Genomic DNA, 24,446 nt, shown 5'->3' with positions numbered 1-24,446 from the left:
CATTCATGTTGCTTTTGGTGGGTGGCAGTTACACAGGTGGGTTTGCTTAGTGACAATTGACCCCACTGTGCTTTTCTGATTTAAGTGCTGGCCTTCGGCAGTGCCCAGTGAATCAAGATGGGATGGTTTAAGCATCAATAAAAAATAACAACTGCAGTGGATTGAAAAGATTAAATATTAAGATCCAAGAGTTCCTAGTGATTCTAAAATGAAACCTTAGAGAGAGTACAGGGGAGATGACTACAGGTCTTGCCCTTATCTAAATCATTCGTTCATCCAAGACTGGAGAAAACGCATACATTGGATCATCAGGCCCTGGGGCTTTCAGCAAAGCCATGGGCTCCCTGCTAGAGCCAGTGGAGGTAGCTCAGGAAACCCAAGAGGGCAGCAGCCTGCCTTGGTGACACTCAAGGTCACCTTTGAGGTAGCACCACTGGGACTTGAGGCAAGGTCATCCTTAGGTACATTGGCAATGTTGGTGACTCATCTTTGGCATTTCCCAGTTCCCATTCTGGTCCTCCTCCCAGCCACCAAGGGGGTGACCTTCCACATGCTCTCCCATCCTCTCCAGGCCCTCACAGGATCTATCCAACCTCTCACCCTCCATATCAGAAAATTCTTCTTCCTCATCCCCCCCCGCCACTACAAATTAAAACCTCCCAACCCTCCCTCTGTGTGCTCATTTGGAAATGTCAAAAAAGAGTAAGGGTCTTGGGCAGCCCATATTGTGTGAGACTGTCAACAGGAACAGCCTCCCTGCTCCCAACCTGCCCTGAGAAGACGTCCCAGCATGGGAGAAGGGAAGAACAGGGTGCATGGAGGACACAGCCATCTCTACTTCTCTCTGATCACAAAAGGAATAAGCATTCACTGCAAAAAAAAAAATAGAGATGCTCTGGGAATGTGTCACATGGAAATGTGCCATGCAAAAGTTCTCCGTGGTAATGAGGTGGTAAGGATGGGGGGTTCTACAACAAAGGAGAGTCTCCCATCATGTCCTTTCTTTCAACAATTTTTCTTGAAATGATTTACCAAAGCAACCCCAATCAGAAACTTACAGGTTTCCTTCATAAAAAGCATAAACTGTATAAACACAACACCATGAGCGAGTGGCTGGTTGAGTGAGGAACATACTTTGACATTTGTAAATGGAACTTTCTGGATGTTGACCAAGTGGTTGGGCTAACTTCTTCTGAGGGGGAGGCACAGCAGGTCCCTGACAGGTGCCATCTCCTCCGAGTCACCATGACTGTACCTTGGAGATCCCTGATATGATGATGGTGCTCTTCTTCCGGGGAGACTTGAGTTTCAGCTTTGAAGATTCACTGAGCTGTCGAATGGCGACTTCAGCCACAGGATCTGAACCGTTCAACACCAGCAATTCTGCCAGAGGGAAGGTAGTGCTGAGTTCACTAGCAAAAATCAAAAGTTTCACTGGCAGCTCCCAGGGATGCTGGACATGGCCTACAAGCAATGGTTAGCAAGTATTTTCTCTAAAGGACCAGAGAGGAAATAGTTTAGGCTTTCCAGGCTATTCCACCTCTGAAACAGCTTCTCCATCCTGCTTTTGCAGAGTGAAAGTAGTCAGAGACCACAGGTCAATGACTAGACATGGCGGGTTTCAATAAAACTTTATTTACAGAAACAAGTTATGGGCCAGATTTGGCCCATGGGCCATATATAGTTTGCCATCTACAACTTGATCCCCTAGGTGGTCATAGGATACTCGTTGAAGTGTCCATCTAAGATGCATGCATTTGCCAGGTATGGTGGCTCAAGCCTGTAATCCCAGCACTTTGGGAGGCAGAGGCGAGAGGACTGCCTGCACTCAGGTATTCGAGACCAGCCTGAGCAACATGGCGAGACCTCATCTCTACAATAAATTAAAAAATTAGCTGGACATGGTGGCACAAGCCTGTGGTTTCAGCTATTTGGAAGGCTGAGGCAGAAGGATCACCTGAGGCCAGCAGGTCAAGACTGTGGTGGCCATGTGCATGCCACTGCATTCCAGCCTGGGTGACACAGTGAGACTCCAACTCAAAAAAAAAAAAAATCATGCATTTTACTGTATGTAAGTTATACCTCAATAAAGAAAAACACGAAAGCAAGTAAACAAACAGACAAAAATCTCTAGATTTCAAACATTTGAAAAGGCAACATAGTCACGCCTTTTCCCTCTGAAGAGTGTTCGAACGTGCAGAGTAGCAATCAGGACTATGAAGGGCAGTCAGAAAAAGCAGCTCCTTGCTGAGGTTCATAACACCATACTGCAGCCAATCTCAATGGAGGGCTTAATGAAGCCCTGTGGCTCAGGGAACTCTGCACATGGTTTCATTTGCTATTTGCTCATCTTCCAAACCCCAGGAGGAGGGGGGTGGACACTTCTTTTTATCCCCATTTGACAAATGGAGGAAATGTCCAGCCGCCAGTAGGCAACAGAACTGGGTTGGGCAGCCAGGTCTCTTGAGTCAGTGCTGATGCTTACAACTGCCCCATCCTGCTAAGGTGAAGCTCCAGTGACAGAGCTGAGAAAGTAGCTGGATGAGGCTGGGCGCAGTGGCTCAAGCCTGTAATCCCAGCACTTTGGGAGGCCAAGGTGAGCGGATTTCCTGAGCCCACGGGTTCAAGAACAGCCTGGGCAACTTGGCAAGACCTCATCTCTACAATAAATCAAAAAAGTTAGCCAGGCATGGTAGCATATGGCTATAGTTCTGGCTACTTGAAGGCTGAGGTGGAAAGATCACCTGAGACATGCAGGTCAATGCCAGGGTGGCTGTGAGCATGTCATTGCACTCCAGCCTGGGTGAGAGAGTGCGACTCCAACTTAATAAACCAAAAAAGTAAGAAGCCACATGTTATTATAAAAGGAACTCCTCCTGTCTTGCTTTTGACTGTGGCCTGAGGATGGCAGATGCTACATGTCCAAGGGGAGTGGGTGATAAGATCATGGTGGTCAAGAATGGCTGGTATATCCAGATATAATAAGAAAGAGCTTGGCCTCCCATCCCTGGGTCCTGGCACAGACAGCCTAAAACCCTTAGAGTTTCTGAGTCTGGAGAGTATGAGAAGTCTTTTGTTATTCATAATAAGCCCCTTACAATTAGACTTAAGCGTATGCTAAACAGGATGGAGGCTGGTTGCCAGATAAACCAATCAGAGATTAAGAGGTATAACCTTTCAGTCTCCCTCACCTAGGAAGCGAGCTAGAGACTGAGTTCAATCCCTCGTGGCCAATAACATAATCACTCATGTCTACAAAATGGCACCACCATAAACTCTCTAGATGACAGAGTTCATGGCACTTCCTGGTGGCCAAGTGCATCCACATATGGTGGGGGGGGGGTGGCATGCCCCAAACTCTTCAGGGACAGATACGCCTGTACTCAGGGCCCTCCAAACCTTGCCTTATATACTTCTTCAACCAGTTGTTCATTTGCATCCTTTATAAGAAACTGGTAGCCACAAGTAAAGAGCTTCCCAGAGTTCTAGCAGCTGTTACAACAAATTATTGAATCTGGAGACCCACTATTTGCAACTAGTCTAAAGTAGAGAGGCTGGGAGCCTGGGTATGGTGGCTCCTACCTGTAACTCTAGCACTTTGGGAGGCTGAGGCGGGAGGACTGCTCAAGTCCATGAGTTCAAGACCAGCCTGGGCAACATAGTGAGATCTTGTCTTTACAAAAAAAAAAAATCAAAAAATTAGCCAGGGTACATCTGTAGTCCAGCTAGTCATAAGCCTGAGGCAGAAGGATTGCCTGAGCCCAGGAAGTCAGGGTGCCATGACCTATGATCATGCCACTCTATCCAACTTGGGCAACAGAGTGAGACCCTGACTAAACACATAAATAAACAAACAAAATAAATAAAGTTGTGGGGATGGTTTTATGGGGCTGAACCTTTAATCTGTGGGGTCTGAGCTAACTCTGGGTAGTTAATGCAGAACTGAATGAAACTGTAGCACACCCAGTTGGTGTTTGCAGAGAAACAGAAAACTGCTTGGCATGGAAAACCCACACATTCGGTCTCAGAAGTGTTGTGAATAGAGCAATGAACTTGTGTTTAGTCACGGTCCCACTGTAAGAAGACAGAAGCATCAAGAGAAAGAATTTGGTGATAACTTCTTAGGAGAAAGCTGAACTGTGATGCCCAAAGCCTCCGAGGGAGGCTGGGGGGCCTGACCTCTGTGCATCCAGTCAAGGCTCCAGATAAATCCTGGGGAAGTTGCTATGGGCCCTGGATGAACAGCGGAGGGGGAACCTGGAGGCTGGCTCCACTACCCACAGGCCAGATGAGGATCCCACAGTGGGAACATCAGCCTGAGGTCTTTTAAAAAGGGATCCTTTGCCCAGTTCAGTGACTCACGCCTATAATCCCACACAAGAGACCAAGGCGGGAGGATCACTTGAGTCCAGGAGTTCAAAACCAGCCTGGGCAACACAGTGAGACCTCATCTCTAAAATTAAAAAAAAAAGGTGGGGGGGAGGGGGAGTCCTGCCCAGTTGGAGGGTCCCCCACAGTATGAGGTGGTGAATGCACTGCTGAGGGAGAAACTGAGGAAAGGGTATCAGAAGCAGGGGCCTGCATTAAAGAGGCTGCAGATGTGGGCACCCAGCAGAGTAGTATCCACAAAACCACAAACATTTCTGCGAGGGAAAGAGGTTATTTGCTGTAAACCTCCACCAGGCTGAGAGAATACTGAACCATCTTAAGACAGTGCCCCTCAAATGAGAACTTTCCATTCCCCTGACCATCCCTCCTTGTCCCCCCTTTGACCTTGGCAAGGTCAGAAACAGGACTCAATGAACAGGGAGAGGTGAGCAAGAAAGAAGAGGCTACCTGCCTTATCCCTGAGGAGGTTAAAAGAGAAAAGTGAATCCTCAAATTTAGATTGTGCTGTGATTTAAAGAGACAGTAAGGTACCTCTTTAAAGATGTCTATTACCTGAAAATGGCCATATAAATGGGAAATTTGCATTGAGAGTGCTAGGGGGAACTACTCCTACTATACAGGTTTAAGCGGACAGCGGGGAAACAAAAATAAGGCGGTCATGGCCAGGCACAGTGGTGCCCTCCTTAATCCCAGTACTTTGAGAAGCAGAGGTAGGAGGATTGCTTGAGATCAGCCTCGGCAACATAGCGAGACCTCATCTCTACAAAAAAAAAAAATAGAAAATTAGCCACGTGTGGTGGCAGGCGCCTGTAGTCTCTGCTACTTAGGAGGCTGAGGCAGGAAGATCGCCTAAGCCCAGGAGGTCGAGGCTGTGGTAAGCCGTGATCATACCACCATACTCCCTTCTGGGTGACAGAGTGATACTCTGACTCAAAAATGATAATAATAATGAGGTGGTCATGATGATTGTGTCTTGAGTCCTATTTATTTGACAATATTAATGTAGCTGGTATGTTGAACAAGAGAAAATATAATGTTCAGAAATTTCATCAACTGAAACCTCAGCTAGGTTTTATGTTTATTTTGTTAAAGCGTTCCCTAAAACTTAGCAGGGATGTGAGTGCCACTCCTGGTCTTTGGTTAATGTGAATTTCCTTTTTATCCTTCTTAGAACCTTCTCCACACATTATTCAACAATAAAACAAAACACTCTTCCCAAACTCTAAGGAGGATAAGAGAGGCCTTGTCTTATTTTGAAAGAGAAGCCTTTTGAGAACAATTCAGAAGGTGTCAGGAAGGGGGGTCCCCATTACCTGTGTCTGAAGAAGACAGCGTTTTGCTGACGGGAGCACTGCGGCAGGAGATGGCTTGGACAGAGATGTCCTTCTCGATGACTTTCACTTTGACGGGCGTCTTCACTGGAGACTCTGCCGGGGAAGGACCCTGATTACAAGAGGGACTCCAGTACTAACTGGATCGATAGTTACCAAACAGTGGAACAACATTTATTGCTGCAACTCTGGTTCATGCCATGGGGAAGGGTCAGGTTGAACAGAACCTTAAGATTTTAGAGTCAAAAGTGCTGCTGGGTGCCCAGGTTTAAATATAATTTCAGAAACATTTTAACTAAGCCAGAATTTTCCTTTCTACTTTGCATTCCTGAACTGTGCCAAGTAATCTATTCTGGGAAGATAATACTTTTTGTACACGCAGAGAGACAGCATAAATTTTTTAAAAAACAACAAGTCATACACTTACACAGAAGTCATCTCCAAGGCAGTAGCTATGGGGGCAGGCACAGAATTCAGCTGGAGTTAAAAAGACGTCATGACAAGCCTTCTAATAAGTGACTTTTAATACAGAATCACTCTTATAGAATTTTTAAGATAGTATGTTGTCCCCACAAAAATGTAATGGAGGTGTTAATTTAATTTGGTTAGAGTAATATCAAAGTATAACTATAATATCTAGATTTAGCTTCAGAATATACTATGGGATTGAATCTTGCTTCAGCTTAGCATGCATTTTTCTTTTTTTAAGTTAGGGCCTTACTCTTATCATCCTGACTGGAGTGCAGTGACATGATCACAGCTCACTGCAGTCTTGACTTCCTGAGCTCAGGCAATCCTTCTGCCTCAGCCTCCCAAATAGCTGGGACTATGTGTACACCACTACACTCCAGTAATTTTTTTTTTTCTGAGTTGGAGTCTCACTCTGTCACCCAGACTGGAGTGCAGTGGTTGCTCCCAGCCACCGCAGCCTCGACCTGCTTGGCTCTGGCGATCCTTCCGCCTCAGCCTTCCAAGTAGCTGGAACTACAGGCACGCGCTACCACACCCAGCTAATTTTTTGATTTACTGTAGAGATGAGGTCTCACCAAGTTGCCCAGGCGGGTCTCAAACCCTTGGGCTCAGGCAATCTACTCACCTCAGCCTCCCAAGGCACAGGATTACAGACTGAGCCACCGAGCCTGGCTCACTCCAGTAATTTTAAAATTTTTTTGTAGAGACGAGGTCCCACTGTGTTGCCTAGGCTGGTCTCGAACTCCTGAGCTTAAGCAATCTTCCTGCCTCTATCTCCCAAAGTTCTGGGATTACAGGCATGAACCATTGCGCCCGGCCCTAGTTTATCATGTATTTATTTGACAGAATAGAAAGATAATTGTACAAAAACAGCAAAAAAAAACTAAGCACAAGTCTTGTCAATTCCCATTCTTCCTATGTCATGAGACTTTCCTGATAACACCCAGGGCTGCAGCCTACAGCACCCTGCAGTTGTAGAGGGAAGACACTTACAGGCCACAGAGTTCCTGCAGAGACTGTGCCCTATTGTCTCACCAGAGCTCAGTGGGGATGCCCGCCCCACATCAAAGCGAGGCTTGGTCTTCACAGCAGTGACAGTCGTGACCACGGTCCCACAGGGCATCACCGTGCGGTCCTTTTCTATCTTTGTAGCAGCAACAGGGGGAGGGACTTGCCAGGATTTCAATTCACTGGGTTCTATATAAGAAAACTGCAGAGAAGATGTGTCACTTGTTTCATAATACATGCAAAGGCTGATTAGCAACGCAATTCTGGCTTCTTTGGAAATAACAAATGATTTCTTCACTTAATGTCCCTGGATTTTCCCGGAATTGACTCTAAGACCCAAGCTCAAACACAACCAACTCAACACATAATGATGAAAACAAAAGCTGGAGAACCAATCCTTTTGGGGTTCGGCCGTGAAATGGCATCTTGGGAGAATTATTTCCTCCAGTGGATAACTCTACACTACAGCACACAGGGTGTGCTCCATTCAAGTCTAGAAATGCACAGTACCCAATAGCATCTCATCTTAGATGAGTTCTTATTTCACATGGAAGTAAGAGCAAGATTCTGGCAGATGTTAGTAAAGATGCTCCTTTTAGATCAAGGGGATCAAGCTGGAATCTGGTTGGGGGAGAGAGCACTGCTGTACCTCTGCTGTGATGGAACCCAACACGGAGCTGCCGGAGGCGGGCCCACTGGTCAGCAGAAAACTCTGTGGTCCAGAAGGCTGCTTCTTAAATAAATCTAAAGGAACAGTTGTCATGGCCAACAGACCTAAAAAGACAGGAGGCAAGGAGGGCTACTGATGTTTCCATGAGGATAAGAGGTCAACACAAGCCCCCATGGCCAAAACACACTCCGACATCTGTCCTGTTAACTTGAAAATGCTCAAGGTTCAGAATATTCTTTAAAGGTCACTGTCATAAGAGACAAAGAAAAACTGCGAAAAAAGTTTCAGGACAAAGGAGGCTAAAGAAATAAGATAATTAGAGGCCTTATCTACCTCTATCCTGGAATGAAGACAACTGCCATGAAGGACACCATTGGGTCCATGACAAACGCTGGAATATGGGCAGAAGATGAAAAAAAACGGTTTCAACGTCAGTTCAGGAAGCTGATAACTGTGCTACGGACATATGAGAGCATCCCCATTCTTGGGAAATACGTAGAGAATTCAGAGTAAAGGGCCAAGATGCATGTACTTTACCCTCAGATTGTGTGCATGTGTGCCTGTGTGTTTAAAAAGAGGGGGAGGAGGAGGGAGAGAGAGAAAGAGCCCAAGTGCAAGCACAAATAATAAAGGAAATCAGGCCAACATGAAAAACATGTAAGTGTTTCCTCTCTCTTTTTTCCTTTTTTTTTTTTGTTTTTGTTTTTTATTTTTGTGTGAATTTTGTGGACATTTGGCAGGGGTAGGGGTTGGGGTAGGAGAAACCCGTGACACTAGAATTCAATAAAACATAAAAGTTTTATATTGGAAAAAAAAAATGTGAGTGTGAGTCAAGGTTATATGGTTATTCTTTGCTTTGTTTTTGCACATTTGAAATTTCACAAATCCCATCAGGGTGGACTGGGCTGAAATGTGAATGGGGCCAGTAGGAGTGGTGACCCAGGAATATGATGAAGAGTCAGCTTCTCTCCAGGCAAATGGTAGCCCCACCCTGTGCTGGTCCCTGACCTGGAGTGCTTATCTCTCAGAGTTCTCATTTCAGGAGCATCCCAGTTACCTCATGGCTACAGAATCAAGGAAACCGCCCCAGAATTCTCGCTAACAGCTAGGACATAACTAGTTCGGAGGAATAACCACCTCTTAACTTCAGCAGGCAAACAAATGACTTGATTTCTTGGCTAGATAAGATGGGCAAGGGTATCCCCTCTTCCCAATTTTGCTGTGTTTATAGGAATTAAAGAAAAACTAGTACATACTGAAATTACTGATTTACACATATGCACAAACACAGGTCCATGTTCACTGTAGTTTTTTTGTGTGTGTCTAAATTGTGTGTTTAGACACAAAATTGTTTAATTGTTTTTTTTCTTGTGTCTAAATTGTGTGTCCAATTTAAGCCACTGTCTTATTTTATAAGGAAAAACCAGTTGAAATTCATGTAGACACAGAGTGGAATAGTGATAGGAAAGTTCTGGAGGTAGATGATGGTGATGACTGCACAACATTGTGAATGTACTTGATGTCCCTGGACTGTACACTTACAAATGGCTAAAGTGGCCAATGTTGGGCAGGCATGATGGCTCACCCCTGTAATCCCAGCACAGCATTTTGGGAGACTGAGGCAGGAGCATCACTTAAAGCTGGAGTTTGAGACTAGCCTAGGCCACATAGAGAGACCCTATCTCTATAAAAATAAAAAAGGTGAAAAATTTTATGTTATGTGTATATATTTTTATTTTGAGCCAGGGTCTCACTCTGTCACCCATGCTGGAATAAAGTGGCCCGATCACAGCTCACTGCAGCCTCGACCTCTTGGGTTCAGGTGATCCTTTAGCCTCAGCCTCCCAAGTAGCTGGGATTACAAGTACATGCCATCATGCCCAGCTAATTTGTGTGTGTGTGAGTAGAGACAGGATCTCGTTGTGCTGCCTAGGCTGGTCTTGAACTCCTGGGCTCAAGCAATCCTCCCTCCTCAGCCTTCCAAAGTGTTGGGATTATAGGTGTGAGCCATTGCTCCCAGCCATTATGTGTATTTTGCTACAATTCAAAATGCATTTTAAAAGGAGGTCTGTTGAGACTAGCAACAGCAGTTTGGAACTGCTCTAAGCCAAGAATTGTTGAATAAAAGATTTTAGAATTTTTTTTTTTATACAAACAAAAGACCGCTTGAACATTTTCCCAATATATATGCCCTTGTTAATAACCGAAATTGCCTTTCGACTAAACATTCCCTTGGGAAAACCCAAAGTGGTTTGGAGGAGGGGGTCAGCCTCCTCTGCTGGGTCTCTACCTCCCTCCCTGCCCCCAGTCTCCGCTCAGGCCCTGGATGACCTTTCCAAAGGCAGAGCCTCCGTCAGCCTGGTCAACCCACCTTCTGAGGGTCGTCCAACCTCTGAAATCTGCAGGTGCAACTCCTTCGACTTGGCATTCAACTCACTGTGGAAGCAAGAGAAGTTGTGAATCCTTCAAAATGCTTTGTTATTTTTTCAAAACATAGTATTTTTTTCTGAATATAAAAAGGAACACAAAGTCGTCAATATAGAAACTACAGAGGCAGATAAGCAAAAAAGGGAAGACGATCTGCAACCTCACTTTTCAGAAACAGTCTCTGTTAACATTTGGTACCAGACTTCTGGGCTGCCAAGAGAGCTTTCTATGATGATGACGGTGACAGAGGTACCATCAAATGTGGCAGCCGCCAACCACCAGCCACGGTAGCCCACACCTGTAATCCCAGCACTTTGTGGGGCAGAGGCGAGAGGATTGCCTGAGCTCAGTGGTTGAAGACTAGCCTGAGCAAGATGGTGAGACCTCGTCTCTACAATAAATCAAACAATCAGCTGGGCATGGTGGCACACACCTGTGGTTCCAGCTACTTAGAGGGCTGAGGCAGAAGGAGTACCTGAGGCCCAGCAGGTCAAGGCTGTGGTGGTCGTGAGCGTGCACTGCATTCCCACCTAGGTGACAGAGTGAGACTCTGACTCAAAAATTAATTAATTTAAAAATGTGACAGCCACACACCACTGGAGATGTGGCCAGTGTAAGCTGAGAAACTGAATGTAATTTTGTGCAATTTTCATTAATTTACATTTTTTTGTTTATTTGAGTTGAGGTCTCACTCACTCTGTTGTCCAGGCTGGAGTGCAATGGTACGATCACAGCTCACCGAAGTTTCAACCTCCTGAGCTTAAGCAATCCTTCGGCTTCAGCCTCCCAAGAAGCTGGGATTACAGGAATGTGCTACCACACTCGGCTAATTTTTTGATTTTTTTGTGGAGACCAGGTCTCACTATGTTGCCCAAGCTGGTTTTGAATTCTTGGGTTCAAGCAATCCTCCTGTCTCAGCCTATCAAAGTTTTGGAGTTACAGGCATGAGCCACTGCGCCAGCTATTAATTTAAATGTAAAGAACCACATGTGGCTAGTAATTACCATACTGAAAGCATAGCTATATAAATGATCTAAAGATAAAATATGGAACATGATATACTTCCTTCCTTTGTAACCTTTTTTTTTCACTGAAGGTTTTGTGGATGTCTTTCTGTGTCACTACAGAGCAACACTTTTTTAAAAATTTGAGTCGGGGATCTCACTCTGTCTCCCAAGCTGTAGTGCAGTGGCACAATCATGGCTCACTTCAGCCTCAACTTCCTGGGCTCAGGTGATCCTCCTGCCTCAGCCTCCTGAGTAGCTAGGACTATAGGCATGCATCACTACACCCAACTAAGTTTTAGATTTTCTGTAGAGATGAGGTCTTACTATGTTGTCCACACTGGTGTCAAACCCCTGGGCTCAAGTGATCCGCCTGCTTCAGCCTCCCAGAGTGCTGGGATTACAGCTTGGGCAAAATAGTGAGACTTCATCACTACAAAGATAAAAAAATAAGCCAGGTGTGCCGGCGCATACCTGTTGTCCCAGCAACTCAGGAGGCTGAGGCAGAAGGATGGCCTGAGTCCGAGAGCCATGAGTCTGTGAGCCACGAGTGTGTGAGCCATGAGCATGCCACTGTACTCCAACCAGGACAATAGAATAAGACCCTGACTCAGAAAAAAAAAAAGAAAACTCTCTCTTGTATTATTTTACTTAATTCTGAGATTGAACATCTTTTCAGAAGTATAGTGTGTTTCCAGTTTAGGAATTTTGCCCAGTTTTCTAAGGGAGTGTTCATATTTTAATAAATGATATATAAAAGTTCTTTACACACACACACACACACACACACACACACACACACGATATTTTCTTCTTCTTCTTCTTCCTCCTCCTCCTCCTCCTCCTCCTCCTCTTCTTCTTCTTCTTCTTCTTGAATCAAGGCCTCACTCAGTCACCCAGGCTGAAGTGCAGTGACATGATCACAGCTCACCATAGCCTCAACCTCCTAGGCTCAGGTGAACCTTACGTCTCAGTCTGTAGAGACTGGGTCTTGATGTGCTGTCCAGGCTGGCCTCAAACTCCTGGGCTCAAGCAATCCTCTCACCTTGGCCTCCCAAAGTGTTGGAATTATAGGCATGAGGCACCACAGTTGGTCCACTGCTTTTTCTAATTGTTTATTTTTTAAGCATTGGATAGCAATTAATTTCAATATTTTGGTAGTCAGTTACTTTATTGAATCATTTTTTTTTTAGTTTTTTAACATTATTTATTCCTATCATATATCTACCATTTCTAATAGGTTTTATCTATTCTTTTGACTAATCCAGATATGCAATGTCATCGCTAAATAATTATCTGTTTTGTCTCTTCCTTTCTTCTTCCTCTCCTATACATTTTTTTTCTTACCTACTTGCATTAACTGGAATTTCTACAAAAATACAGTGGGCATCTTTCACTCTCTCTTTTCTTTTTTTGGGGGGTGGGACAGATTTGGGGGTCTCACTATGTTACCCAGGCTGGTCTCGAACTTCTGTTTCTGGTATTTACTATTTACAGTAGTTTTTTTAAAAATTAAAGAAGTATCCATAAATTTTGTTCTAATTATGCTTTTAAAAATTAAGAATGGCTATTAAAAGCCACTGAATATCTTTTGGGCATATATAGAGATGATAAGTTTATTTTCTTCTTTGATCTAGTGTTATAATAGATTTCCCAACATCAAACTATCCTCATATTCCTGGTATGAATTCAACTGGTTTTATTTATATATTTTTTCAACTGGCCTTATTTTTAATGTGCTGTCAGATTCTATTTGATACTATTTTATTTATGATTCTTACATCATTATCTATGAGTGGTTGATACTTTTCCCTTCTTCAATTCTCTTTGTCAGGTTTCAGGACCAATTAGACATTTTCTCCTCTTCTGCTCTAGATGGTGAGTGGTTGAAGGCGAGTGGGCAACCCAACAAGTGTTCCTTCTTGTCTCAACAGGGTAGGAGAAGAAAACTGTTTCTAAGAGCTGCCTTTAAGAAATCCAAGCCAGGCATAGTGGCTCACACCTGTAATCCCAGCACTTTGGGAAGCGAAGGTGAGAGGGTTGCCTGAGCCCACAGATTCAAGACCAGCCTGGGCAACTTGGTGAGACATTATCTCTACAATAAATCAAAAAATTAGCTGCTCATGGTGGCACATACCTGTGTTTTCAGCTACTTGGAAGGCTGAGGCAGAAGGATTGCCTGAGCCCAGCAGGTTGAGGATGTGGTGGCCATGAGCATGCCACTGACTCTAGCCTGGGTGACAGAGTGAAACTTCAACTCAAAAAAAAAAAAAAAAGAAATTCACCTTTGACTTAAAGCCACCTTTAAGATGCTTGAGATACATTTTGTTTTTATTATTCAATTTTATTTTTTGGCATACAAAATGATTTTGGGATTTGGCAGTCTTGGAGAGATATAGCTGTGGAAATCCAAGCCCATGATAACCCAGGCTGTACTCACAAAGTGAATTCTTCTTCCCATGTGAGGTCAGTAGTGTTTTTCGCTACGGTGCTGGAAAACCTCTGAATAGGATTGTTCAGCTGAGCTACGCACACTGTGTTAGTGTTGCCTGTCATCAAATAAAGGAACATTGGGTTGGCTTTTATTTTTATTTTCTAATTTGCATCAAGACATTCACATAGAATAGAAAGATTAATGACCAATGACTTTAAATGTCTAAAGCTACAGCTTCCCCATTTTGGAGAATTCATTCTTTCTTTCATTTGCAACTTAAAAACTCTCCAAGAGCTGGACTTCATTGGGGTTAAGTAATTTTTTTGTACGTGATGTCAACAGCCCTGGACAGCCCAAGGGCCCTGTTCCCTCTATCAGTCCTGGTTGCAGTGGTGGCCTCCCAGGTGAAAGATCTACCCCCCCCCCCCCCCCGCCGGAGACGGACCATGACATACATGGGACAGGGCCTGTTTTTTCCACTTTTAGGCAAGATTGACAGTCTTGCCTGACTTAAATTTGGGACCATTTCTATTTTGGGGATACCGCTCAGAGAAACCCATCCCCCTACTCACAAGGTGATGTTCTACTTGATCCAGCTCAATCAAAGAACTTTTGGGAGTATTTGATCCAGATAAGGGAACTTTTCACAGTAGAACAATTGTTTTTGTTTTGACACAATGCTTCCCCTAAACTCCCACAGTGCTAAATCCTAAATATGCAGTGTAATAAAAAAACACTAGAATGTGGTGACCCTTTACCATGCAGCAGGCAATGCTAAGTTCCCTATACACCTTCTCTTACCTAACTTTCACAATCACCCTTCAAGGGGAGACTCAGACCCCAATGTAGGGACATCCTAGCAGGGGCAGGAATGGAGGCTAGTCACACGACAGATGCATGCAGGATCTGGGACTCCAACCTTGACCAACTGGGTCCAAGGAGTCCACTCTCAGTCACTCTAAGGACCATTCTCAAAGGGCAACCTACTGGCACTTTTACCAAAAAAAAAAAAATCTATAACTGGATTTGGAAAAAGTCTCAGATCTGTAAAAAGTCTGGAAGAAACCCCATACAAATAAAGATAAGTCACCCATTACATTCTGAGTCAGTAAAAAAGAACACATTCCTACTCTCTCTCTCTTTTTTTTTAATTAGAGCTGAGGTCTCACTCTGTTGCCAGGCTGGAGTACAGTAGCATGGTCACAGTTCACCATAGCCTCGACTTCCTGAGCTCTGGCAATCCTTCTTCCTCAGCCTCCCAAGTAGCTGGGATTACAGGCATGTACCACCACACTGGTTATTTTTTTTTTATTTTTGTAGAGACAGAGTCTTGCTATGTTGCGCAGACTGGTCTTGAACTAATGGGCTCAAGCAATCCTCCTGCCTCCGTCTCCCAAAGAGCTGGGATTACAGGTGTGAGCCACCATGCACAGCCTGCATTACTATTTTAGCAAAATGGAGTCACGGCATAAAGGTGTGCTCTGTCCCTGTCCCATGTGACTCCATGTCTGGGGCCTCAGAAATGACTCAGAATCACCCAGAAAGGACTATCTATTTTGCTCTCCTCATGTCTTGGTTCCAAGAATAGCTGCTGCCTCCCAGCACCAGAGGCCCTAGGAAGCTGGACACCTCATTCACCCCCCGACTTCCTAAGAAAGTAGAAGATGCACACTAGTCTGTGATGTTTAACACATATTTACAGTTAAGTAGTAAAAAAAGAAAAAGAGACAGGACTATTCCATACTAAAGAAAACAGGTCACCAATCATATTCCTTTTTTCCCTCGGCCTTCACACGGGTAAACACGGGACTAGATTTCTAACCATCTGGCATGACCATTATGTTTTTCAGGTGCCCTTCTCCTACCAAGGCAGGGCTCCCACTGCAGACACGCAGAGGGCACTACGGGAGGAATCAAGGCCCCCTCAACATACCAGGGAGCCCCCCCCAACTCTGTCCCACTCACCTGAAGCACCAGGGTCATCGAACAGCGAGGCGCAGATGTTCTTCACCAGGAGTTTGAGTTCGTGAGCCCTTGGGGGTTTGGGAGGACAGGGTTCCTGAGCAGGAGATGGAGCACGCTGTGGACTCTGCAAAATGGAAAGATAAAGATCAAGGGTCATGGGGAAACTGAGGACTGTGGAGGTGAGTGCCGGACTCTGGTGCCAGGGCGGGGGCTATAGAAAACCCTGCACAGGGAGGCAGAGCACCAGGGGCTGCTGGAAACAATGTCTCTTCTTATGGGAAGGGAGGGGATTGATGAGGCAGCACCCTTTCCCTGCTTGGGAGCCTTTTCTATCCCAAGTAAAGCAAGTGCAAGTAGCAACGCCTCTGGCTACAGAAAGGGGTCACCACAGGTGAAGACTGAGAGTGCAATTTGCAATGGGTCTATAGGGCAGGTGTTCATGAGTGTGAGGCTGACCTCTCAGGCACAGCTGTCCACTGGCCACTAGGACTGAGAAAGACACCAACCTGGCAGGAATGGTCAGGACCATCAGCTGACACCCATTTTCTCCAGGCAGGATGGAATGCCCACATGAGGAATGTCTAACCATTGCCTGGTATTGCTCAGGTGAGGGGACAGAGGTGGGGGCAGCTGGGACCAGCTTCAGTCTCATGAGGCACCAGAGCGTTTCCAACAGAAAGCACCCCCAAATCTGGAGGAGCCCAACTTTAAGCCAGTGTGTCCCCAACTGGCTTCCGTCTGTCAATCAGTGCCATGGGTCTTCTTTAATAGGGGCTCACTTAGTTACAAATGTCCCGAAATCCAGAAAGGCTTCTCAGTGGCGGCACTAGCTCCTATGCAGTGAGACTCTTCCAGGCTGAGTGAGGCCCTGTGTGCTGATTTGAGCTAAATGCTTCTTGGGGGGAACTCTTTCTAGAATCTCAAACAAGACTCGTGTACTTTTTTTTTTGAGTTGGAGTCTCACTCCGTCGCCCAGACTGGAGTGCAGTGGCCGCTCCCGGTGGTCCTTCTGCCTCAGCCTTCCGAGTAGCCGGAATTACAGGCGTGCATTACCATGCCTGGCTAATTTTTTTATTTATTGTAGAGATGAGGTCTCACCTGCCCAGGTGGGTCTTGAACCCGCAGGCTCAGGCAATCCACTCACCTCAGCCTCCCAAAGGCACGGGATTACAGGCTGAGCCACCTCTTTAGGTCCTCATGGAGAAAACACTATTCTGAGTCAGGCACTTCCCACATGTGAGCTGAGATCAAGAAGCAATTGCAGCAGCCAGACACAGTGGCCCATGCCTGTGATCCCAGCTGTGGGAGGCCAAGGTGGGAGAATTGCTTGAGCCCAGGAGTTTGAGATGAGCCTAGGCCACATAGTGAGACCTTGTCACTACAAAAAAAAAAATCTTTAAAAAAACTAGCTGGATGTGGTGGCATGTGCCTCTAGGGAGGCTGAAGTAGGAGGATCGATCACCTGAGACCAGAAGGTTGACGCTGTGATCGTGCCACTGCACTCTAGCCTGGGCAACAGAGTGAGATCCCCCAATTCAAAAAAAAAGAAGAAAAAGAAGGAACTGTAGAAGTCTTAAAATCTAGGTATAAGAGCACTGGGAGAGCCATCCACATATCTAAGATGGAGATAAAGTATTTTTTTAATTGTGTATGTGTGCGGGAAATTTTATGTGTCAACTTTACTGGGCACAGGGTGCCCAGATATTTGGTCAAACTTTATTCTGGGTGTTTCCATGAGGCTGTTTCTGGATGAGATGTACATTTACATCCACAGACAGAGGAAAGCAGGTCTCCTTCCCAATGTGGGTGGGCCTCATCCAATCAGCTGATGGCCTAAAAGGACATAAAGACTGATCCTCCCCTGGTCAGAGAACTCCTCCCATCTGACAGCCTTGGGTGGGGACACCAGTCTTTTCTTATCTTTGGACCTGAACTGAAACATAGACTCTACCTGGGTCCTCAGTCTGCTGGTCTTTGTACTGGCACTTACACCATTGACTCTTCTGGGTATCAGTCCCTCAAACCTGAACTACAATTATACCACTAGATCTCTTGAGTCTCTAGCTTGCCAGTTACAGACCTCGGGACTTGTCAGCCTTCAAAACCACATGAGCCAATTCCTCATGTATACATGAGAAATTTAGGGGGAGACCCCAAAAATCCAAAATTTATTTTTTTTAAATTGTGCATTTATTCTTGCATGTTTAAACTTCAGTCACTTTCAAAGTACTATTTGATGCAATACACCTATTGAGACTCATTTTCCACTGCTCAAAACAGTTTTGAACTTGTCAGTGTTGATGCCTTTTAGTACTTCTGCTGTTTTGTGTTCCACTTCATCCACATCAGCAAAACGTTTCCCGTTTGAGGACTTTTTCATCCAGGGAAGCAAAAAAAAAGTCGCTCAAGGAGAGATCGGGTAAATAGGGAGGATGGGGCATAAAGGTCATGCTGTTTTGGTCAAAACTAAGCATGGTGTGGGCAGGTGTCCTCGTAAATCACCCATCATGAAATGAGCAAATGTATTGAAAGAATCTAAAAAATAAATTCACTGAAGCCATCATGAGATGAGCAAATGCACTGAAAGAATCTAAAAAAAAAAAAATTTACTGAAGCCAAACTCAGCCTCTCACGACACTAGCTGGTACACTAACGCCAATGGGTTTCTAGAACACTTACCTAGTGGGGGACGCTTATGCTACCAGGTGAGCACCCTCCAAAAGATAATTCCGGTTTATTTTTTTGATCCCCTCTCAGTCAGATTTCACACACACACACAATCCTTCTGGTTTTGTTTCTCTAATATGTACGCTATTTTGATAAATCAACTCTACAAATTTACGTGAAATCATTACCAAATATATGGTAGTTTTGATCCTATTATTTTTAAATCCATGGATTGTAAAAATAAGCTATTTTATAAAATTTCTCAAAATTTGACATTAAAAGTTTATTGTCCTATTCAGAACAGTCAGCCACCTCTGATCTGAAATAAACCACCGTGACAGAATTATTGAAAGTACAGTGGTTGGGATCCTGCTCTCACCTCCCAGCCAGCTCTCTTTGTGAAAGCTGAGCCCCACCCAGCCTCAAGCCCCTGGGAGGCCACATAGACATCTGCAAGTCCCTCACTGCTCTGATCTGCTGACTAGTTGACCCTTCTGCTGCACTGTAGGCATCAGGATGATGGCTTCTAATATTCCTGTGACTCTCAGAGTCAGAGCTTAGCACAAAACACTGCAACCAACTGATATTTTGTTCAATGAATTAGTTTCCAGACTCCGCATGCTAACAGCTTTTAATACTTGCCATAATAAGAATATGAGAGCCCACATCACACAAATCACATTAAAAGTTATATTTTCAAACTGACTTTACCAAGAACCACATAATAGGGCAGATATTCTACAGAGCTACATGAAATTACTGGCAGTAAATTTTATTTTAACTTCAGGGACTATACCGGCCTGTTTTACATAGTCACGATAAAAGGATCAGCTTATGGATAGACACAGTGGCTCATGCTTGTAATTCCACTTTGGGAGGCCGAGGTGGAAGGATTGCTTGAATCCAGGGGTTTGAGACCAGCCTAGGAATTATAGCGAGATGTTGTCTCTATGTAAAAAAAAATCATAATAAAAAAATTAGTTGGGCATAGTAGTATGTGCCTATAGTCCCAGCTACTCAGGAGGCTGAGGTGAAAGGATAGCCTGAGCCCAGGAGGGCAAGGCTGTAGTGAGGTGTGATCGGGCCACTGTACTCCAGTCTAGGTGACATAGTGAGACTCTGACTCAAAAGCAAACAAAAATCAGCTTATGATTGAGAGATTTCACCTTAAGTGAAGGGTTGTTGATGCGTGAATCAGGCCCCACAAATGCCTGAACAAAAATCTAACCGAAAGTGAGCAGGGCCCCTAATCAGATGGTGCTGAAGAGTACGCATGAGGAGGGAGGCAGGCAACATGGAAAAAGAGGCTGCACAGACAAGGCCAGCCACCTTTGTTCTGCACTGCCCAAAGGACATGAACCTCCAAGAGGTAGGTGCTACTGCAGGCAGGACCGCAGCATCAGACTGGACCCAGACCAGACTGGTCTTAGCTCATCCCACCCACCTGCTCTGCTCACTTCTGGGGCAATGTTCTCATCACCGGTTGGTTTCCCAGGTCTCGGACCTGGAGGCCTGAGATCCCAGGCTCTGAATAGACAAAGTCAGGTTTTGGCTCATGCAAAGCAGGGAAGCAGGACCTGACCAGAATGGGCCTGTGCTGAGTGGGTCGGCCACCTGTGAGGTACTGTCTGGACCTGGACTGTTTCCCCCGTGCCTGGCTTCTCCATGCCTTCACCCTCAGGGTGCAGCCTCTGGCAAAGGTTTCACTCTTTTTTTTTTTTTTTTTTTTGAGTTGGAGTGTCACTGTCACCCAGGCTGGAGTACAGTGGCACACTCACAGCCACCGCAGCCTCGACCTGCTGGGCTCAAACGATCCTTCCACCTCAGCCTTCTAAGTAGCTGAAACTACAGGTGTGTACCACCACATCTAGCTAATTTTTTGATTTATTGTAGAGACAAGGTCTTGCCAAGTTGTCCAGGCTGGTTTCAAAACCTGAACTCAGGCAATCCTCTAGCCTCTGCTTCCCAAAGTGCTGGGATTACAGATGTGAGTCACTGTACCTGGTGTAAGGTGTCACTCTTAATCAATGTAATTGGACACACTGTATAGGAATTTCAGTGATTAACTTGGTTGTTTTGGTTATAAAACTACTTGTTGTACTGCCCTGAGGTGTGGATTCTTCACTGACCAGCTGCCATCTTAAAATTCTAATAAACCAATGTCTTTCCCTGCTGGATATCTGGGTGGCTTCTTTGGAATAGGCCAACATTACATGCAAGCTCTCTCAGATTTGGAGTTACCACATTACAGCACTCTTCCTTCTGTATGACACTTTGTAACCTTGTGCTCAACACCCAAGGCTTTATCCCAAGAACATGGTCAAGCATTCGTGCCGTCCTGGCCCTCCCATGGGAGGTGAAGGAACACGGAAACACAGACTCTGCAAGAGAGGTGGGCCGAGACCCCAGCAGGGGTCTGCATGGTTTTACCTGGGCTTCCTTTACATCCACAGGCTTGGCACTCAGAACCACGGATGGGGAGGCAACACTAACCAAATGCATCAAAATATCCTTGAGAGTTTCAGTCACTGTACTTGTCTCAACCACCTGGTCCTGGTGAAAAAGGAGAAAGTCATCAAATCAACATCGCATGCCTATTACCTGCTCCCAAGTTCACATTCTCAGATACCTAAGACCATACAAAGCAGGAAGGAAATTGCAGAAACTGCCCTCAGATTTTTTTTTTTAGTCATGGTCTCACTCAGTCACCCAGACTGGAATACAGAGGCATAATAATGGCTGATAGCAGCCTCGACCTCCTGAGCTTAGGCTATCCTTCTGCCTCAGCCTCCTGAGTAGCTGGGACTATAGGCATGTGCCACCATGCCTGGATAATTTTTTGTAAAGGTAAGGTCTCATTATGCTGCCCAGGCTGGTTTCAAACTCCTGGGCGATCCTTCTGCCTCAACCTCCCAAAGTGCTGGGATTACAGACGTGAGCCACTGTGTCTAGCCAGTACTAACCAGGCCTGACCCTGCTTAACTTCCAAGATAAGATGAGATCTAGCACGTTCAGGGTGGTAAGGCCATAGATTCTCAGATTTTAGATGCATCCTTATGAAAACTGTAGACAGAAATGGGGGCCTGTCCTTGGAAACCAGTCTTTGAACTCAGCCCAAGTTACAATGAAGTGCCTTCACTGTAGGAGAGAGGATCTGATAGACATGGAACGTCAAGAGGAACCTACGATTTCATTACCCTTGGCTGCACCTGAGGGTTAAAAACTTCCAGCAGATTAAATACACATCTGGTTGGGGAAAGGGACAGGGAAGGTTTCAGGCTTTCAAATGTGGCCAGGTGATTCTAGCTGCATTTAATCCATCACAGTCATCCCCCACAGCACCATCAAGCCAAAAGGCCTATCACTGTCCCAGAAGGCCCTGGCCAGCCTAGGGAGGGTGGCTGGGAATGGAGAAGGAGGCTGCCAACATCAGAGATGCACACGCACCCGTGTTCTCACACACCAACGGAAGAATCATACAGACTTACGGACTGACCTCCCCCAGAGCTTTGGGCTGGATCTGAATGGCCATTTCTGGCACGTTGATGAAGGACCACCTAACCTGGAGGTCCTCTTTCTGTTCTTTCATGTGGAACTCCAGCTATTTAAAAAAAAAAAAGTTATTGGAGGGCTGCTCTTTCCACCAGAGCTTTAATATGTGAGCATGTGAGTGTGTGTGTATACGTGTGTGCGTGTGAGTATGTACCTACTCATTTATTACTGCATTTTTCAAAAATTTATTTATTTATTTAAAGACAGGGTCTCACTATGTTGCCCAGGCTGAAGTGCAGTATCTATTCATGGGCACAATCGCATTACTGACTAGCATGAGAGTTCTGACCTACTTCGTTTCTGACCAGGGCCAGTTCACTCCTCCTTAGTCAACCTGGTGGTCTCCCACTCCCGGGAGGCCACCATATTGATTCTGCAATTAGTGTAGACATCCATTGAGCATTGCACACTACAACCCAGAACTCCTGGGCTCAAGTGATCCTCGTGCCTCAGCCTCCCGAGTAGCTGGGACTACAGGCACATGCCACCACACTCGGTTATTCATGTATTCTTAGCTTAGTTTAACTTTCCCCTTGGTATACTATGGGCTTTCAGAGCAAGGTCCCAAACCCGCTATCCCCTTCTCCTTCCTGCTCCTTCCTCATCCTTAACCTGTTGTTCAGAGAAGAATTTCAGCATTGGTGACTAAGGGCCAGATGGCATTAAAATTTTTCGGAGTCTCTTTAAAATAAACAGTCCACTGTGTTTTGCACCTCTCTTCCCAGGAGTATCACCAAGGCTTGAAGGAGAGAAAGGGAGAAGGACCAGGATGCCTCACCCTGATCCTGGACATGAGCTCCCCAGTACCCATGCTCACACATCCCTGAAGATGTGTGCAGAGTGTGGGAGCACCCTTCCCACTCTTGCCTGGGCCACCACAGCAGACTCTAACTGGACTCCACTCTCTAAGGATGTGTCCTCCAATCCTACCTATCTGTGGGAGGTCAAATAATGGTCCTCAAAGATGTTCACATGCTAATTAATCCCTGGGACTTGTGAACATGTGGCCTTCCACAACAAACGGAACTTGGTAGGTATAGTCAGAGTAAAGGATCTAGAGACAAGGAGACACATCCTGGGTCCCTTGGGAGAGCCAAGAGGAATCACATGAGTCCTTAAAAGCAGAAGAGTGAGTAGCTGGGTGTGGTGGCTGACTCCTGTGATCCTAGCACTTTGGGAGGTCAAGGCAGGCAGATTGCTTGAGTCCAGGATTTTGAGACCAAAATCCTGGGCAACATAGTGAAACCTCATCTCTATAAAAAGGTCAAAAAATTAGCTGGGCATGGTGGCACACGCCTGTAGTCATGGCTACTTGGGAGGCTGAGGTAGAAGGATCTCCTGAGCCCAGGAGGTTAGGGCTGCTGTGAGCTGTGATTGTGCCACTGCACTCCAAACTGGGCATCAGAGTAAGATCTCCAACTCAAAAAAAAAAAAAAAAAAAGCAGTAGAGAGCAAGGTAAAAGGGTGACTGTGGAAATGACTCCAGGAGGGGCACCGCAGTCAAGGAGGCGCCTGGAGCCACGGGAAAAGCCCTCTGTTGTCAGCCAGCAAGAAAACAGAGCTCGTCCTAGCACCCTGTGGAATTGAATTCTACCAACAGCTCAGAAGGAGCAAGGAACAGACTCTCCCCTGCAACCTCCACCCAGACACAGCCTAAATGTGAGCTTGGGCTCACATCTGACCTCCATGACAACAATATTATCCATCTGTGCTGTTCTAAGCTGAGTGGGTGGTCATTTGTTTCAGCTGCCATCACAAACTAATATAGCATCCTTTATATTTCATTCATTCATTATGTATTTATTTACTTTGAGTTGGGGCCTTACTCTATCACCCAGGCTGGAGTGCTATGGTGCTATCATGGCTTACCACAGCTTCAACCTCCTGGGTTCAGGCAATCCTTCCACCTCAACCTCCCGAGTAGCTGGGGCTGGAGGTACGCACCACCACACCTGGATAATTTTTGTAGCTACAAGGTCCTACTATGTTGCCCAGACTGGCCTCAAATTCTTAGGCTCAAGCAGTTCTCTCGCCTTGGCCTCCCAAAGTGCTAAGACTATAGACATGCACTACCATGCTAATATTTTGTAGAGATGAGGTCTCACTATGTTGCCCAGGTTGGTCTTGAACACCTAAGCTCAAACAGTCTTCCTGCCTCAGTCACCCAAACTGCTGATACTCCAAGCAAGCACCACCATACCCGGCCTATTTTTTACTTTTTCTAAAGCAAAATTCTTAACTTTTCACATTTTTATCCCTTCCCATCCCCCACAACAAAAGGGAAGGAAAGACTAGCTTTATGCCATCTGAGTACTTGGACCCTCACCTCCTGCTAGAAACAGGCCAGAGAAAAACAATGCCTTCTCTTGCCCTGTAATTCTGGGTAATTCTAGAAAAAAGTGCACTTTAATTACATTGCCACAGATGACTGAATTGATAGAGGTAACTGCTGTGAGTACTTTGATGCACCTCTGGCCTGAAGAACGTCAGAGAAGTGGGAATACCTCCTGTCTTTAGCATTAATTATT

At 45.4% G+C, this 24,446-nt stretch overlaps 1 protein-coding gene across 1 annotated transcript in view; it reads right to left on the bottom strand.

Moving 5' to 3' along the window:
- Positions 1-24,446, bottom strand: part of C2CD2 (C2 calcium dependent domain containing 2) — a gene marked incomplete at its 5' end in the record, with an annotated part of 71,777 nt that overhangs the window by 17,383 nt on the left and 29,948 nt on the right. Inside the window, 9 exons of the mRNA XM_008052863.1 lie at positions 1,256-1,383; positions 5,703-5,816; positions 7,227-7,401; positions 7,849-7,973; positions 10,241-10,305; positions 13,741-13,849; positions 15,700-15,823; positions 20,797-20,919; positions 21,863-21,967. Coding sequence (XP_008051054.1) covers positions 1,256-1,383; positions 5,703-5,816; positions 7,227-7,401; positions 7,849-7,973; positions 10,241-10,305; positions 13,741-13,849; positions 15,700-15,823; positions 20,797-20,919; positions 21,863-21,967 — 1,068 coding nt within the window. The remainder of the gene's footprint in view (positions 1-1,255; positions 1,384-5,702; positions 5,817-7,226; positions 7,402-7,848; positions 7,974-10,240; positions 10,306-13,740; positions 13,850-15,699; positions 15,824-20,796; positions 20,920-21,862; positions 21,968-24,446) is intronic.

Source organism: Carlito syrichta, unplaced genomic scaffold, assembly GCF_000164805.1.
Source record: "Carlito syrichta isolate Samal-C Ts95f unplaced genomic scaffold, Tarsius_syrichta-2.0.1 Scaffold287598, whole genome shotgun sequence".
Classification (NCBI taxonomy): Eukaryota; Metazoa; Chordata; class Mammalia; order Primates; family Tarsiidae; genus Carlito; species Carlito syrichta.
This window is presented reverse-complemented; position numbering and strand designations above follow the sequence as displayed.